At 41.4% G+C, this 18,367-nt stretch overlaps 1 protein-coding gene across 2 annotated transcripts in view; it reads right to left on the reverse strand.

The window, feature by feature from the left end:
- Positions 1-610: 610 nt before the first annotated feature.
- shroom4 (shroom family member 4) overlaps positions 611-18,367 on the reverse strand; it is a 69,123-nt gene continuing 51,366 nt past the window's right edge. For both annotated transcript variants that reach the window (XM_007561742.2, XM_016676237.1), the window contains 9 exons: positions 12,118-14,944; positions 8,832-8,893; positions 7,557-8,330; positions 6,254-6,835; positions 5,410-5,539; positions 4,607-4,708; positions 3,352-3,522; positions 2,566-2,708; positions 611-2,468 (listed from right to left, as the gene is read on the reverse strand). In XM_007561742.2, coding sequence (XP_007561804.1) covers positions 2,306-2,468; positions 2,566-2,708; positions 3,352-3,522; positions 4,607-4,708; positions 5,410-5,539; positions 6,254-6,835; positions 7,557-8,330; positions 8,832-8,893; positions 12,118-14,944 — 4,954 coding nt within the window. In that variant the 3' untranslated portion in view covers positions 611-2,305. The remainder of the gene's footprint in view (positions 2,469-2,565; positions 2,709-3,351; positions 3,523-4,606; positions 4,709-5,409; positions 5,540-6,253; positions 6,836-7,556; positions 8,331-8,831; positions 8,894-12,117; positions 14,945-18,367) is intronic.

The raw sequence follows: 18,367 nt of genomic DNA on the forward strand, positions 1-18,367 counted from the left end.
TCACAAATATACACAGTAACAACAATGAACAATGTAATTCTAGGGTCGCTTACAACTAAAAACAACAGGAGTCCTTTGAATAGACTTCAAGCTACTTTGAAATGGAACAGGTTGACTTTTACAACAATTAACGAGTGGCAATGTTTCTTTACTTGACTTCTCAATTTCTTTTGTTTTAAAGTGTTTTAAACTTGTTTTTATCAGAGGCAATACTCGACTCCTTTAAGCATGTCCGTTCTCACTCACGTCATCATACACTAGGAGCTATTTCCCAGTAGGTGGCAGTAAAGTAGCATAAAACTATTATAAAATAAATGAATAACAAGAAGGCTGGTAAAACGTTTCTCTCTCTGTATCTTGTATTCAAATATCGTGGCAAGATCTTAACTGACCGAGGTTGTAGAGTACTTTAGGTGACTGATTTAATGAGATACCAACTTAAAAACAGAACTCAAACTAGGAATGTTCAGCTAGATAAAAACCTACACGTTTTTAAAATTTAAAGATTTCTTGATCAACAACATTCTTACAGCGATTTACGCCCAATTTAGACCTTTGCTCTGTAAGGAAAAATGTGACAGGAGATATGTTCTCTTTTAGCTGCTTGTTAGCTGATTTTGTAGCATATAGTGGGAATGGACAAAGCTACACTTAAACCTGCCTACCTAGATTTTAAACTCACAGCTGTTGAAAAGCTCTTAGATAGCAAAACAAGCTAGCTGATGTAATAAGTAGTTTTCTTTGCTTTTGTTTGATGCTTTGAGCGTGAAGAAAACACTAGCATTTCTTTAATTTTGAGTTTTGCTGGTGGACCAATAAATAAATTGTGACAGTCCCCCCAAAGATTAAGTTTGTATGCTAAGCTAACCTGCTAGCTAGCTTGTCATGGCACAATGGTACAGCCTGAGAAGACTAAAACATAATAAAAAAAAATACACATGACAGCAACAAAAAGAAAAACATGGAAAAAACAAAAACATTTAGAAAAATATTTAGTACTTCCAAAATGTTTTAATTTTTGGTTTTATTTATTGATGTGTATTTTTGTCCTTGAAGTGCTTTTCATTTTTGGCAATATGGTATATCTAATTTTGCAAAACAAGTTCTGCTTAAAAACGGTTTAGAAAAATGTGAATATGTTGGTAAAAGTTAGGTTTTATTGTTGCACTTTGGAACTAAAAGTCATCTAACTGATGTACAGATTTATTTCCATATGAAGGTAAATTAGCATAGTTTTCAAGTCAGCTGAGGTGACAGCTGGGAATAAAAAATGGCCGAAAATAAATTTGCAAACTTCACTTGATGCAATACAAACCGCACTCCACTCCGGATTCATTCATTGTAAACATATACAGTAAACTTCAACTCTTCCAGGTCTTCTCACCCATCTTTTAAAATGAATGTTCTCGAACATCAACACCATAATATACAAACCACATAATAAACACTAGTGCCTCCTGTACATAAAGGTCGTTACGTGACAGTCAGTCCACGGAGTGTCAAACTCCACACAAGTACAGTAATGTGACACAAAATAACACAATAACAGTATATTTATGTCTTGCAGAATCAATGTTTAGCAGTTAATAAAGCTGACAAAGGCACTGTGAAACATTGGCTTTAGTGAGGATATGAAGCACCAGAGAAAACAAAACAAAAAAAAAACCCTCCTCAAGTTCTCTGAACCAGGAGGTTTAAATATAAAAGAAAACAGAAGTGAATGACACAGTCATCTCGCAAAAATGTCTTTGGCAACAAAGTGTGTAACAACAGAAAATACATAGTGTCAGTTTAATAGTACAGTAGATGTTTAAGGCACAAAGTGTTTGATTTCTTTGTCGTAGCCTTGAAAATATGCGACAAACAGGCTTTTCGGACCCTTATTTATCATCTCCTAGCTGGTTTTGGTCTTCGCTGTGATGCTAAGAGTCCGTTCTTGTCTTCATTTTTGTTTTTCCATGCCTTACTGTTTGCCTGTTTAGCTGGAAAATGTCTTATAAGACCGTTTTGGGATGACTTCACTTGCTTCTTGGATAAAATCAAAAGAGTCAGAAGATCATTTGTTAAACAGTTTTTTTTGCCAGTGGTTGAGTGCGAATACTCTTACTATCAGATAGTATCTTCTTAAGCAGTTTTAATTCCTATATTCATGTCTATCTAACCGTCTGCAGCAGCTTAGTGTTTAGTGTCGTCATACAACTGTTAAGATATTGTCCTTAACTGTGCGATTGATAACATGTCTTCCATGTGTTGGACTTGATTTGAACTTAACGGCTTCATCCTTCATTCACTTCTTGTTTATTGCTCAGTAATGTCCGTATCCCATTGATATTCCCATCCCCATTCCCAGGCCCAGGCCCAGACCGAGGCTCTCTCTCAGCCCTCTGAGTTGCTCCTCTCCCAGCCGAATCTTGTCCTCCAGTTGTCTCTGCTCCACCAGCAGGGCAGCCTTCATCTTCACAAAGTGGCTGGAGAGGAAAAACAAAAGTACACAAAGCAATTTAGCACTCAAGGACAGTTCACCGGCCAGGCTGAATGCGAGTTAATTCCCATTCTGATGCGCACCTGTAGTCTCTGTGCTGTTCTGGAGTGAGGCAGCGGGCCAGAACCCGACTGACGGCCTGCTCTCTGCGATCGACATGGTCCTTCAAGTCCTGAGCCTCCGACAGCTGCCTCATGAGCTGACGTTTCTTTTCCAGCAGGGGGAGCTACAGGACAAAAATTACCTTATTTTATTAGGTTTATGCAGGTTTCATCAATTCAAATTTAAGAGCTTTTTAAGAACTTTTTAGATTACTATGAATAAAATGTATTGCCCATATCATGACAGAGACGTACAAAATAAATGCAGGGGACCAAAACTGAAACTTCTTGAGTCTTTATGTGGTTCTTGGCAGCAGCTTTGTGCTTCACACCTTTCTAGCTAGCTACCTAGTTAGTTAGTTAGAGAACCATATGCTAGCTGGTAATGAGCTATATGCTAGCTCCTTATGGCTTGTTTGTTTGCTAGCGAGCAGGTAATGGAACAGAACGCAGTGAGTGAAGATGTCTGCACACATCTCAAACTTTTCTTTGATAGAAAAGGCCCGCTTAAAAAAATCTACATAAAAATTTAAGACCTGTGATTGACTTACTTAAGGATTATTTACATGAATTTAAGATCTTTTAAGACCTTAATTTTAGATCAATTAAATTAATGCTTTTTAAGAGTGTGCAGACAACCTGACTATAAATAATAACTTTGATCTTTAAAATCTGTCCTCCCCTCCCAAATGAAAAGAAAAAAAAAGACTTTCTCTTCTTTAATCAGCATTTAATTTCTGGTTCTTTATGTAAAAGTTTTCTCCTCACCCGGTCCTGGTGCTCTGTCTCGGGGTCCAGTGTGTCCAGTGTGGTCTCCACTCTGAGCAGCCTCCCAGACAGAGACAGCATTAAGCTCACCACCTTGTCAAGGTCGCCAATGAACATGCGGTATTTGTCCACCTCGTTGGGTTTACACACGGATACCACCATGTTCTCCACCTACAGGAAGTAAAATAAATAGACAGAGAGGATGTTTGACTACTTTCATCCTTGGTGGGATGAATATACAGATATCCTCTGGTCTAGAAAAGTCACGTTCTAGAACCTCCTGGATGTAGAGTCTAACTCTAGCATCATTGATGTAAAATGTTGAGCTATTCACTATAGATGGATGAAGAGATGGACGAACAGGGTTTCTGCTGGTGTCACCAACTCAAATTTAAGACTTTTTAAGACCTCTATGAATGGAATTTAAGACCTATATTTCAAAAGAAATGTACGAACTTCGTCTAGCAAACTTGTGATAAATTTGCATTTACTTTTTTGCACTTACTAGCTAGCTTTTCAAAAAGCTGGCTAGTACGTTAGCAGTGAGTTACAGAATGAAAATGTTTGCCTGTAGCTCAAACTTGTGCCTGACAGAAAAGTCCAATGAGAAAAAAAAATACATAGCATATATAAGAATAGAAAAAAATTTAAGACCTGTGATCAACATATTTAAAGCCAACATAATTTTTTTAAATGAATTTAAGACATTTTAAGACCTTAATTTTTTAGAATACCTGATGAATGAATGACTTGCTGGATAAATACATTAATGGATTGTTGGTGGAAGAACGGACAGATAGATGAATGGAGGGACATTAGAGGGATACAGCTTAGAGCGTAGGATCAGAAGTCTTACTCCTTACAAATCCAAACCTGGAAAATACTTCCATCAAATTCAGTATTTTTCCATACTTTTCCCAAACTGTGGAGGAACACTGAAGGTTGTAGAAAAGAAAAACAGTAAAAAGGCCCAGGAGATGCCTCTTTTCCAAGATTTTCATAACTTTTCTAATCCCAACTTTTTTAAAACCACCATCAAATCAAAAAGCATCTTTAAAATAACACAAATTCTTCAGACAACATATCTGATATATGACTTTATAATCTGAAATAAAGTCCAATCCTATTTAGAGAAAGCATTTTTGTAGACGTGCTTGTATAAAATGAGTCGCATCAAGTTTTCAAAGTAAGAGTGGCTGCCAACATGCACAGATGATTTAAAGCACTTAATCTAGTGAGCAGGATTGGACTGGACCTCGTCTCCCAGCTGTGCGTTGGCTCTGATGTCCTCCTGCAGTCCCCTCTGAGCTTCCCTCAGCACTCCCAGCTTCTTACGCAGGCTCTCCATCAGCTGCTTCTGCACAACACGGAAACAACTGTTTCAGCTCGCAGTGAGAAAAACAACAGAACAACAAATTTGGACTGTAACGCGTAGCTGGATTTTTTTTTTTTTTTTTCCCCAGATTGGGCTGATTACACAACAAACCCCTTCAAGGAGATTTAAAATCAAGAATTTATTATGGATTTCCTCTGACCCACAAAGGCTTAAAATTATACATTAAAGTTAAATATATAAACATGTACTTTCAAGAATGTTTGGGTAACTTGAACCTGCATCAACATCAGCCTCCCTGCTCACAGTGACGCTTAGAAGAGATCAAGATTGAGCTTTTTAATTAAAAGTGACAAAACGTACATTTGATGGGTTGGAGTAGGGTAACTTTAAAACCTTAGAACATTGTGTCTACTACCCGGCATGGTGGTGGCAGCATCATACTGTGGGGTTGTTTAAGAGTGATTTATTAATCCCCAAAGGGAAATGAAACTTTGCTGTAACTCATATCAGTTTCTTCAATGAGTTGTTGTAGCTGCTGACAGGATCTCTTGTTGAGTCTGTATGATAGTGAATTTAGAGAAACCAGCCTTGTTTATCAGAATGTTTAGTCACTTTTATGAACCCTGGTCTTGTTTTTGAAATTAATTGAAGTTGTTAAATGTATGATAATTTCTCTCCATAAAAAACTCCTTAAAAGTGGTTCAAAATGAAGCTGTGTCTACCTTGTAGGTGAGCTCGTCGTCCTCGTGCTTCTCTCTGCTGTCGGTGAAGTCCTTCATCTGCGACAGGAGCTGAGCCTTGGCTGCTGACGTGTGATAATAGGACGAACAGCTGGAGCTGGCACCGGACTGCCTGAAGACAGGAGGACCGACGGAGGAGGTGGTTTGTTTATGCGTGTGGTTAGAAACGGCAGCAAACGCGAGGGTTTTTAAAACGGCAGTGAATTCTGAGCATGTCAAAGGAGCAACGACAGCGATATGAAAATCATCTCAACCCCTGGTGAGCAACTAAACTACAGAGGCAGGGAGGAAAGCCAACAAATAACATGGAAGACAGAACGGGTTTTTGCACATGTTTTTGCGGGTTTTTGCACATGTACAGAACTAAATAATTTCTATTTTAACTGTCATTCCTGCACTCTATAGTTTATATTTATATTCATATTTTTATATTGTATTTTATTTTATTTTGGAGTAACCTCACAACATTGAAAGCTCAAAACACTGTCCTGAGCCGTATGCAACGAAATTTCGTTCTGTATACACCTTGTGCATGCAAAATGACAATAAAATCAATAAAGTAAAAGTAAAGTAAAGTAAAGTTTTCTGCAGGTTTAACCAACTCAAATTTAAGACCTTTTTAAGACCGTTATGAATGATATATCACAACAGAAATGTGGAAAATAAAACTGCTTATTTTATATTGCAGTGCCAGCAGAGAATGCACCTAGAATTTTAAGGCCTTAATTTTATATGCTCAAATTTGAGATTGCCTAAGGATATGCAGACACCCTGTTAAAGGATGAAGTATTAGTGACGACAACAGGTGTTGGTCAGGTTAAACTACCTGTCCAGGCTGTTGGTGCTGTGCTCCACAGACTGACTGGCTTCTCTCCAGCTTTCTATCCCAGACTCTCCTTCGCCACTCGGAGGGAAAAGCTCCAATTCCTCCTCGTCCAGCGAGCCGCTCCCATCGAGAGTCTCAGCCGACGGCGAGGCCTCGGGATCCGGCAGCGTGTCGATGTCCGTCTCCAGCACTGTGACGGGTTGCGCGAAGCACGGCAGCTCGCTGGTGATGGGCATGTCCTCCACGGACAGCTCCTGGAAATCGTCGATGTCCGTCTCTAAGGGAACCTCCAGCTCGGCCTCCAGGCTGTGGACGGGGCTCGGGCTCAGAGTTTTTTCTGACTCTGCGTGTTTCTGCTGACCTTCAACCTGGAAGTCTTTGTTTGTGAAAGCCTGCTGATGCTCGAGCTCAACTTGACTGAAGTATGCTTCTGTAGGATAACCCTCTCTCAGTCTGCCAACTTCTAAACCCGGAGAGGGACTATGAGCTCCAGGAGATGGGGGTCTCTCCCGCTCGGCTCCAGGTCTGATGCTGGGTAGTGGTTTGAGATCTGGACTAAGGCCCACATTCAACCCAGATGGACTGGAACAGAGATAGCATTTCAGAAACATCAGTTTAAACTTCATAAGTCCTCCTAATACAATGATGTGACAATAAAGACCTTGAACACCTGGTTTCTGCTGCGCAGGTGTTTCTGCGCAGAAACCAGGTGTTCAACCTTTACGGTTGCAGCGTTTGTTACATTTTCAGCTGCTGCAGTTTCATTTCTTACTGCTCAGTGTCAAATGATACAAACTCTTTGAAAAACCTGTTCTCTCTCTCTCGCCAGTAGTGGCAGTGTACCAAGAACTATGAAGGAAACAACATGAAAACCTCAGAAGAAGACATAGAGGGCAACTTCCTTCTTCATAAAATGTAAACAAAAACAGTACATTTTAGCAGTTGTTGGATTTCTTTATTGTCTTTGGTAAAAGACAACCAGTTATTTTTCCTGATAATGTCTAATGTTTTTGTTTTGGTTGTATTTACCCAGAATGCCCTACGCTATAATCCACTTCCTGCATTTTGAACGGCCTCTGGTTCGCTTGATGTTCACATACGTATTTGGACCACGCCAGAGTTCACTTAAACCAAACCAAGATGTAGGTTTTCAAGCGGACCAGAGTTCGCTTTTTGGGTTCACAGAGTTCAATTGCGCATTCATACCTTTCCAAACCAACTGGACTTTCTAAGCAAACGACCTAGAGTTTGACTAAAACAGAACAAACATGGCTGCTTTGAAAGTGTCAGTATTTCATCTCACCTTCTCAGTCTGGTCTTGGCAGGTAGAGGTGGAGGTAGAGGTGCTACAGGCTCCGCCACAAAGTCATCCTCCCTCTCCACATGGCGTGGCGCCACCGGCCTGAAGGCCTTCCTGGAGAACATCGGGCTGGACTGGGCAACAGCGAAAGCGTGCTCCTGAAACGGAGCTGGACTTTGGGAGAAGGCGTGCTCCTGAGTTTGAGTCTGACTGCAGCTGCATCGAGAGCAGGTCTCTGATGCTTCCTGCCTCTCTGGGGGCAGGCTGTAGGACCTCTGCCGGGACTCATCGGGCGGCGGGACGTAGGACGATGAGTGATCCGAGTAGCGTCCCTCTGCGCTGTCGAAGGCGGATGGGACGGGCTGCGGAGCAGCAAATGCGGAGGACGCGAGCAGGGCGTGGTGAGACGCCCGTCGCCGGTGGAACTGCTCCCACTTCGGGGGTGGTGGTCTCGGCGGAGGTGGGGTTTTCTTCTTCCTTTGCCGCGCTGAGCTCGATGAGTCTCCGCCCTCCTCCATCTCACTCAGGGTCTGGCTCGAGGCGGCGTAGATAGAGGGCGACCAGCGTTGGCTGGTCTCAAAGCGCAGATCGTTTTCAGACATGGCTCGTCCTCGAAGGTAAAGGGGAGCCGGCGGGGGGGCGGCGTTGTAGACATCTCGCTCATCACCGCGACTGACAGGCCGTCTGGAGTCCCAGTGCACCTGATGATGGTGATGATGCTGCTGCTGATGGACAGCTGGCGGTGGCCTGGACTCCCGTCTCCAGCTGGAGTAGTCTCTGATGGGGAAGGAAAGTTACTTAGATTAATTAATCTTCTTATGTAATGTTACATTTTGGTCTCATGTGATATGAGCATAAATTCACATTAAAAGCCTTTTTATTTTTCTTGAAAAGTTCCAGATGTTTCCTTTCTGCGTTCCCTGCTCACTGAGTCAGGTCATCTTAGGCCACACATACCCTACATGCCTTTCTCCCTCTCCTACATGTTTACATACATCCAAAAACATATCACTGTGGTCACATCTTGAGCATGGATGATTGCCCCACACACTTAGAGCTCATTAGAGCTAAATCAGAGTCAGCCGTGACTAAGTAGGCTTTCCGCCTGCCGGTGCACAATGACCAAACCAGACCTGACGTCTCTGGAGGCTGGTTGGAGCAGAGACGGAGCAGGTGAGCGTCTCAGAAAGACTCCCATCAAAGAGCGAAATGTGAAGAAGTAATGTTTTATGCTCGATTGACAAATGATGCAAGTTGTTTCCAAAATGAGGTGCTCACCTCTCCGTCAGGCTGTACTTCCTGTTGAGTTTGGCCGTTTCCTGTTGCGGGGCGTGAAAAGTCTGGGAAGAGATTTAAAGAAGGTTAATAACACCTAGGCTGAAAAGCGTTGGGAAGAGGGTGTGTTACTCCACCCTGCAGTGCACTTGAGTGGAAACAAAGCCTATTAGGGTGGAGGCTGTTTCTGCTACATTAAGAACACTTTCTTCCTTCTATTGTTGTTTAACGCATTCTTTTGTTATCTCTATCTTTTTTATCAGGTACAGTTTAGTTCAAACACTTGCTTGTTCAGTACTTAGCTGAAATGTTTGTTAGATATGTTAGTCCAAAGATATTTAATTTCAGTCCAATTTCAGTTTCATTTAAATTGTCAGGATTTCACCAACTCAAATGTAAGACTTTTTAAGACCAATATGAATCAAATTTAACACCTACACAACAGAGATATACAAAATAAATGCAGGGAACCAAAACTGTGAAAATTCTGGGTTCTTTTTGTGACTCTAGCTAGCGAGCCACATGCTAGCTGCAAATGTCTTGTTTGTTTTCTTGCTGGCTAACTAGCAAGCATGCATTAGCAAATTACAGACCAAGATGGATTTGGTTATGTTGGCTGCCATTTTGGAAAATAGAGGATCTGTTTTCCGTCAAGAAATGCCACAAAAACTGTTGTTCACAGTTAGTCATGGTAGTCGCTTAAGTTTACTTTTTCTCTGTGCACTAAAATTTAGTATTTCTATAGTAGATCAATACTTTCTTACTAATTTACCATCTAGCTGATCCGCTCAAAACTAAAAGAAAAAGTAAAGTTTTGACAGCAAGAACAAACCTACAGATAATTCTTTGTAACTTCACAATTTTGAAGTTTTCCTTCACTGCTAACTACGTCAAACTCTTTAATGCTTATTTGAGTCTTACAAAAATCAAAGACAGTCACAATACCTCCAATAGTAATTATATATAATCCTACAAGACACTACTTTATGCTGGCAGATGAAGAGTTTAGGAGTGCTTAACATATTAAAGTCGAGTAGAGGAAGTGGTGAATGAACTTATTGCACTCTCTTGGTTTAGAGGTGAGCCAGCAGGTCCCCCACAGGGTGGACAGGCTACATAATTATAATATGAAGGAAAAAGAACCTGCCTTACTGTCTGTGATGCAAATCAGAACATCCAGATGGTATTTTTGTTGACTTAACTGGGGGCGTATTTTACACATTCGGCCGACACCTGCTTTCAGCAGCGGGTAATATTCATGAAATAGTGTGAAGTAACTACTAAAAGATAATGTGTTCTGTTTCATGAGTGGCTAATTTACATTTAAAGGTCTGTTGACATTTAAGGAGGCACCAAATGTTTTGATGACAGATTTTTTTTTGGCCACTGCTGGGATAATTAAAGCTGGATGCCCATTTTTGCAGAATAAAGCTAATAAAAGTGGCTTTCTAGAATAATATATTTGCCAGGAAGTCTGCAATGTTTTAAATTGAAAAATCTAAGCACTAGAAAAAAATAGTTAAGAAATAAAAATGATAATTAATAAGATAAGTTTAGCTTGATTAAGCTAATAATAATGCAAATGATGTTTTACTTGGGGCCAAATTTGGCCCTAAAAGCGATTTAAAAATGCAGTTCACATGAAGGGACACATCATTTTAACCCTGAGAAATAAAAGATAAAAGCTCACACCTTAATTGATAACGCATTAATGTCCAGTCGGACTGAACATCTGTTGATACTTTGCTAATAGAGGGGTTTTCACAGGCATGAGTTTGTGTCTGCAAAAGCACAAGTTCAGCACATCTGTTCCCGTTAAAAATAGTTAGAGGTAGATTTCGACACTTGAGGTTATCGCCGTGGCATCAGAGCCGCAAGCTTTGATTTGAGAAGGACCACGGCATGGAGGGGGGCAGGGTTCAAGACTCGCCCCTGCCAAGTTTCAGTATAGCAAAAATCACACTGAACAACAAAAACCTGAGTCCGCTTGGCTCAAATATTTGCTGATCTTACAAATGTGTTTAGTCCCAAAACAAATGTCAGTTTTGATTACTTGGTGTCAGATGATAAGGATACTTAAGGGATGCATTTCAGGGGAGTCCCCAGAGTCTAGAATCAATTTGCGGTGAAGCTGTAACCCAACACTGCTATTAGCAACAGAACCATAGAGCACTGCCGTTGCCCAATCTCCCCCTCAATTCCACGAACTATTTCAATGATCTGCCGAATTTTCTATGTGAACTTCAGACTTTGACCACAGGCAGGATGTGAGGTTCAGTTCAGACCAACCATTTAACCGCGGAGCACTTGGACAGAGCAGCAGCTTGACTACAAATCCAAGAGTGACCACTAGATCCTTTTAGGTGCAAGTTGACAAAGCAGAGTTAGTTTTTAGTCTTTCAGTGGTCAGTTGGGTTAAATCTAAAAGAGCAGTCTGTTTTCAGGGAGCTTGAAAGTTTATTTTTCACCCTGAAAGACTTTACTTAGACTCAGGACTGAAAATATACTGGATGTTTGGTCTGAGTCGGCAAGTTTGTGAACTTACTGAAAATGTATGCACCCAGAGCCAGAAATATAAACCTGAAATTAGATTATCTCTACTATTGCTACTTAACAGCAGAAAACTATTCCTTCATTAGTGAAGAACGTCAAACGTTAGCAGGAATAGTGAGATGTTTGAACTATTTTCTACTGAGGCAAGTCGATGTTTCAGTTAGGCAAAGGAACAAAAATGGATATTTTGTACCCAGGTTGGGGTTACGTTCTCAAACTGATGAATGTGTAAAGTACAGTAAATAAGAAGAAGGCTTAGCAAAGCCTCTCTGTTTGATCTTATTTGGCTTTCAAACTTTGCCAAATTTGAAATGTTTGCACCATTTTCGAGTTAGAACAGTTTAGGATCTACACAGTCTCGGGAACATACACTGTTTAGTTAATAATGCTAATCCCTTATTTAAGACTCCGTAATTATTTTGTGCTATTTTTATGAGAAAGGTTTTGTTTCACAACTGTTGTCTCAAACACACAGTGTGACATCACCTCTTTTTCCCAACATAAAGTATCTACTGCCTGCAAAACAAAGGTTCAAAGTCTGTTCTTAAAGACAAATTAGAATCAACTAAAATTGTTATTAGCAGGTCAAATAATTTTATATGAAAACTGGAAATTCGTGAAGAATCTCTGACTGGTGGAACTCTATTCAAAATCCTACAAACACACTCATTTTGAACTCTGAACTGTAAATCCAGTTATGTGTCTAATGATGAACCCAAGCAAGAAGTCCTCCTACCTCTGTGGGTGTGTAGCTCCTTGCATTGTAACCCTGATGCAAAGACTCTTGTTGCTCTGGCTGCAGATGATGACTGATGGGATAAAAAGCTGATCCCTGGACTTGGTTTTGACAGTGAGAAAATGTCTGAGGTTTGGGCTGCCAGTTGTGGAATTGGTCCTTAAGCTGGATTTCTCGCTCTTGTTCTCTGATGCCAGAATGACTGTAACAGTCCTGAGGTGAGGCATGCTGAAAATGTTCAACTCTTTCCTTCTCAGCCTCTTTTTTTCTTTGCAGTTCCCTCTCTCGTTCCCTCTCTCTCTGCCTCATCTTCTCTTCTCGCTGAATCTCTTTCAGCCTTGCCCGTTCCATTTCTAGTTCTATCTCCTGTCTTTCTAACTGTTGCTGCCTCTCCATCTCTCTCAACCTTTCCTCCCTTTCTCTCAGCTGTTCCCTTTCCATCTCTTTCTGTCTCTCCCTAATGGCACTGACAGACTGCCTCCTAGGTTCGACATTGTTTGGAGGATGGGCACTTTCTTCTTGTACTCCTTGGTAGGAGTATCTTCTTTGGGTGGAATTTTGCCCTGAATCTCCCGTCTGTTGCTCTTGATGCCGGTCTGGTTGGTTCTGCCTGTGGTTGGACCTTTTTGAGGTGTTGGACACAGGTATGCCTTTGGAAGTCTCCTCAAAAAACTTCATTCTATCCGCAAATGGAAGAATATCTGACTCCTCTATTCGAGAGCTCAAAGAGGAGCGACTGTAGGAGGAGCTGGATGAGGAAGTGAAGGCACAAACTCCATGACGAGACCCTGTTACACCCAATACCCTTTCACCCGAGACTCCACACCGTCGATCTCCATCTGGTTCTGGTTGGAGCTTGTGTTCAGGCGTCCATCGCCAACGACGAGCCTTGCCAGCAGGAGCCGGTTCTTCAACAACTCTGATGCCGACACCAAAGCTGGGGACACCTGGGTCCAGAATCTGAACAGACCTGGATTGATTATTGCCCTGAGGGATGGATGTGGTCCGAGTCTGGGAGATGCCACGGTCTGGCTCTCTGGAGGTTTGTGATGTCTTGACCTGTGAAGAGGTTTGGGAATCTTGAGGGATTCCTGGTGTAGCAAAGGCAACTTTGGCAGATTTGTTCTGGACAGGCCTGTTTGGGTCTGTTCCATCTTCACAAAGGTCTGAACATTCCTCTTCCTGGACAGTTTCTCTGCTGCACAGCAGCCCTCCTGGACCATGACCCCTCTGAAGTTGCGCCTTTTTCCTCTGGATTTCGTTGCGGAGGTTGGTGGCAAATCGTTCACTGCGTCGACGGTTCCGCCGAATGTTTTTGGATGAGCTTGACTTCTTCGTGCTTTCCTCTCTTTCTGCCACTTCCTCATTTTTATCCCCAGTCATCCGCTTTTCTACAAGCATTTGCTCGTCCAGCAAGGTGTCCACACTGGCAGCTGCACTGAGTGGCTGAAAATCACTCTCTGCCATCTGATCAGAGTTCAGCCGTTCCCGGGTTGTTGATCCAGTGGGTTCACCTGGTACGCTTACAGAACGACCCCAAGGTGTATGATGATGAACTGGTGACAGAGACCTCCCATTTACACCCACAGCTTCCAGCCTCTCAACTGAAGCACCATCCTCACCTTTTCCCTCCAGGAAGACAGATCCTGGGGTCGAGCATCGACTACCTTCCAGCTTACGTGATGTGGGAAGGGTTGAGTCTTCCGTTGTGTGCTGAAGTGATGAAGCATGGGACCACTGGCTGCTGCAGGGCGATACAGAGCGATCAGAAGGGTGTGATGGGTTGAAAGGCTCCAGAGAAGAGTCATTGCTGTTGAACTGCAGTAGCTGAAGCTGAGTGGCGAGCAGCTTCTCGGGTGCACTGTGCCGGTGAAGGCTTGCTGAAGAGCAATTGGTCCGACAGTGCTCAACATAGGATTGCCCTTGAATCTCTGTGGAGGATTCAGAGGGTAAGGAAGCAGAAGCAGAGGGGGTGATGGGAACTATTGAGGTTGGAATCGAGTCAGAGAGGTGCTCTGATGGCGCCTCGGACTTAGAATAATTTTCAGAACTGCCATCACATTTAATATGTCTAAATTCATCAATTTGTCTTTGACTGAAGTGTGAGTGTGTTGAATCTGTTTTTAAGTTCTCGGTTTGGTCACCCTCTTCTGGTGCAGGGAAACCATTTTGAATTCCAGAATCGGCATTCAGACAGGGCAGGTTTTCTTTACAACAAGAAGCATCTTCAACCGCAGATGATATGCAATGTTTGTTGACGTCATTAGTACGACTCCGGGTGGCCCTAAAGCTGTCCTTTCTTGTTGGAGGCTGAGGGGGGTTGTTCTCTCTCCCCACTTGAGATTCTCCATTTCTAACAATGTCCAAACCTCCTTCCCTCTGGTCGTGCTCGTAACAACACGATGACGGCCGCCCTTTTACCTCGGCGGGCCTCGTTTTAGGCCTGGTCAACGATCTGGACTTGTGCATAATTAGATGTGCCTCATGTGGGGCCTCACCCGGCGACCTCCCTAGAGTGGAAGCCTCACCAGGGTAACCTTGATATGCTGGACCGAGGCTCTGGAGGAGGTTATCCATGGAAGAGGCCTCACCGGGCCTTAGAGGCACAGCAGCGTAGTCAGATGTGTTCGAACTGGCAGAGAAAGAGCTGTAGGCGGAGTCTCGCTTGTTGTTGAAGAGGGTGGGGTCGACGGGGGAATTGTGGGAGTCGGAATATGGCTGTGTGGTGGGAGTTGGTGTGTCCAAGCTCTCCATAGATCCCAAGGAGCTGCTTCGGTCAGTGGAGGAGTACGGTCTGGGTAACTGAGACCACTGCATGGACAAGTCACTGCAGAGACAGGAAGATAAATGTCTTACTGATACATAAGAAAATTCAACATGAGAAACAGGTCACGCAGCTTCAATTTATCTAAAGCTTTGAGTAGTTCTAACTGCTTTAAAATATTTCAAATATTCACTAATATTTTTGCTAAACGCAGTGGCCTTGCAAAAGTATTCCCAACACTTGGTCACCGTTTCCAATTTTATATATATATATATATAAAAAAAGTGAAAACATGAATTCCTGCAATTGAATTTAACAATCATTCAATATTTTTTTATAATGAATAATAAACATTGACGTTTGTTGTGACATACCACATTGTGACAAAGGGGTATGAATAGTTCTGCTAGGCACTGTTTTCCCTAAAGGCAGGATTTATATGGTTTCTTCAGGAACACTATGGTGTCAGTTCAGGACAAAAAAGTAATAATGCTTTCATGAACTACACTGAAGGAGTTATCCTTAAATTTCAAACATGCAGGGCATATTTTCCTTGCATATACCGTTTCAACTCTGCATCTGGAGAATGTGTTTCCTATTAGAGCGGGGCTGAAGATCCACGGCAGCCCCATGTGTTTTTAAAGCCCCTATGAGAAAGACTCTTTAGGCGAAGAAGGATTTCCTCCTCATCAACTCCCAACACCACAAGTACCAATCTTGAAGCAATCTCTTGATTCCTCCCATCTTCTTTCCACCTTTCTCTGTCATTCTTTTCTTCCGCCATTAGATTGTTCCCATCTCATCTCCTTTATATCACAGGTTAAATGGCACTGAAACATCGGCTTAACAAACAGCTTCCTTTTACTCTTTTGATGATTACTGACTGCAATGCAAACATTTTATAAGGGAACTTCTTCATGGTTTAACTCTCAAAAAAGATTCTGTAAAGGCAACAAACGGCTCAGTTGTACAGCCTGTACAAGCACTTCTCAGACTTACAAGTGTGATGCAGTGAAAGATTTTCCCTCATGCTTGCCAAGGTAGCTTAAATGGATTGGGTCTGCAATGGCCAAAATCCATTTGGCCAGAAATAAGTGTGACCAAGCGAGGGATGAAAATGCTCCAGAAGTTCCCTGTAAACGCAAGACTAAGTCGAGTTGCTGGAACCAAACCAAGATTCAGCCATCACCCTTACAAAATATGAGTCATTGTTTATGGTCTGTTGATCTGAATAAATTTGAATATTTTTATTCTTAACTAGCTACATACTGGGAAGAAAAGATTATATTTGACCACTAGAGCAATGCAGACAAGTGCTGAAAAATAGCCTCCAATGTTCAAGTTTAACTTAACCTGGACCATTTCCCAATGATGGATACGTGTTGAGGGAAAACAGCTAACAGATCTTTTCCAGGGCAAACAGCAATGCAATAAATGTCACTTATACTTAATAATCAATGTAATTCTCAGCGGAGCTGTCTTTCACTCAATTTTAACCTCATGGAATTGACTTGTGACATCAATAAACCTTCAACCAAACATGTTTTTCTCAACCCACTGTGCAATTGTAGTTTCACATCTTTGTGAGGAGATTATTTCCTGACGAAATCCATAAAAGACATTTTGGCAAAAGGAGTTTGTATTGGCTCTTAAAGTTAGCTGGGGCAGGTGGGAGGCATGCAGTTTTCCCCAGCCTTGGTTCAAATGGTTTGAATTGATTTTGTGAAAAACCCCCACAAGGCCTAGATACATTTTATTGTGGTGTTTCTTTTTTTTTTCCAGTAAAGAAGAACAGAGTGATCCCTCACCCTTTTGTAATTCTTTGGTGTCTTATTCAAACAATGGCCAAAGTTTCCAGGGAGAAAGAGGAGGGGAAAGCGGAGACAGAAAGCTCTAACGAGCTTTGATCTCAAACAAGTATTGAGGTCTAACCAGTAGATGACCTCTAAGCAGTCTCTGTGGTATTTATGATTCACATTTCATGGTTGAAAAATCTCACCAGCTGCAAAATACACCAACCTGGTAGAACTTTGTGTGAACACAGTCTTGTGTTTTATTGTGTTATGAAGGTTACTAAAGGAATTCCCCATTTGTCTTTAGGGAGGATCAGTTGTTTCTTTTTGTTTTTTAGATTCTAATCATGCACTTTTTGCTACCAGATGATGTCCCAGTGAGTTTTTGGCTTCTCTGGTGATACACATGGCTGGATTTAAAAAAAAATTCAAACAGCTGACTTTTCTTAAAGAAAAATGGGGAAATTCCATTATTGTACCATTACACACAGCTGTTTGAGAGTTCACAGCAGTCGGTGGGGGAAGGGAACCCAGCATCATCGCTGGGACCTTCTAAAACATATCAAAATTGTACAAATGCCAAATTATTTGTCTGTTTTGAAAGTAACTTTCTAAAGCATTGATACATTGATAAATTTGCCGATGTCTTGTAACAACACCTTTAATTTGGGACCATTTATTTCAACCTATTTCTGTCCAAAATTTAAAAATTAAACAGTAATAATCTGATAACTTATACCCGATGAACCCAAGTGCAAAACTGTAAATGTAAAAAAAAAAAAAAAAAAAAACCTTTCTGAAAAGTTAACTGCATCCCAAGCTACTGACCACATGGCTTCAAAACATTTTAATAGTTGTGACCTGATTAACTGCTCATATATACCAAAGTGCTACTTTTTGGATGGTTGTCCAAAAAGTTGACAAAGTTGATTTTAATTTGTGTTAAATAATTTTTTTTTTTAAAAACTAAAGCAAGCTGAAGTAGAGAAAACCTTGAGGCTGGACCAGCAGTCAGCAACACTCAACAACCTTTACAATCTAAAAAAAATTGGTCTTGAACAGCAATATATATTTGAGTCTTAGGAAAAGAGAAACATATCAATTATCAATATATGTCATATATATGTTTATCATACAAATATTCATCAGTAAAACAATGCAAGTTGAGACATTTTAACAAAGATGACAAACATAATTTGCAGCCTACTATAAAATCATTTCAGCAAGTACGTTTCTCAAAACGTGCTTCAAACATATTCCTTGTTAGATCACTTAAGTTTCATTTCATCTTCAATTCACTGACATTCTGATAAATGACGAGCTAAAAATAGCCTTTCATGTTGTCATTTGGCTCATTTCTGCAAAATCATTTCTGCTCAGTCACTGCAATCCTTGGAGAAGGGCTGAATAGCTTCATTTGGTTCTGGAGCTGCAGACTGCTTGACCCATTACTATTTCAGTAAATGTTAGTGTCTCTGGGGGAGTAACAAAACCAAACAAAAGGTGGCATATACAATAGGTGGAAGAGAGGCGCCATGGACAATAACTAGTATGAAGGTATGCCGAGACTTTAAAATTCAAGTTTAAAAACTACAGACATTTTTGTCCTACCGTTCCTGCAGCTTAAGGTCTTTTTCATGAAACACCAGAGAACATATTAGAGTTTTCTCTTCATAGAGTAATGCAGAGCTGC

This window comes from Poecilia formosa, unplaced genomic scaffold (assembly GCF_000485575.1).
Source record: "Poecilia formosa unplaced genomic scaffold, Poecilia_formosa-5.1.2 Scaffold130, whole genome shotgun sequence".
NCBI lineage: Eukaryota > Metazoa > Chordata > Actinopteri > Cyprinodontiformes > Poeciliidae > Poecilia > Poecilia formosa.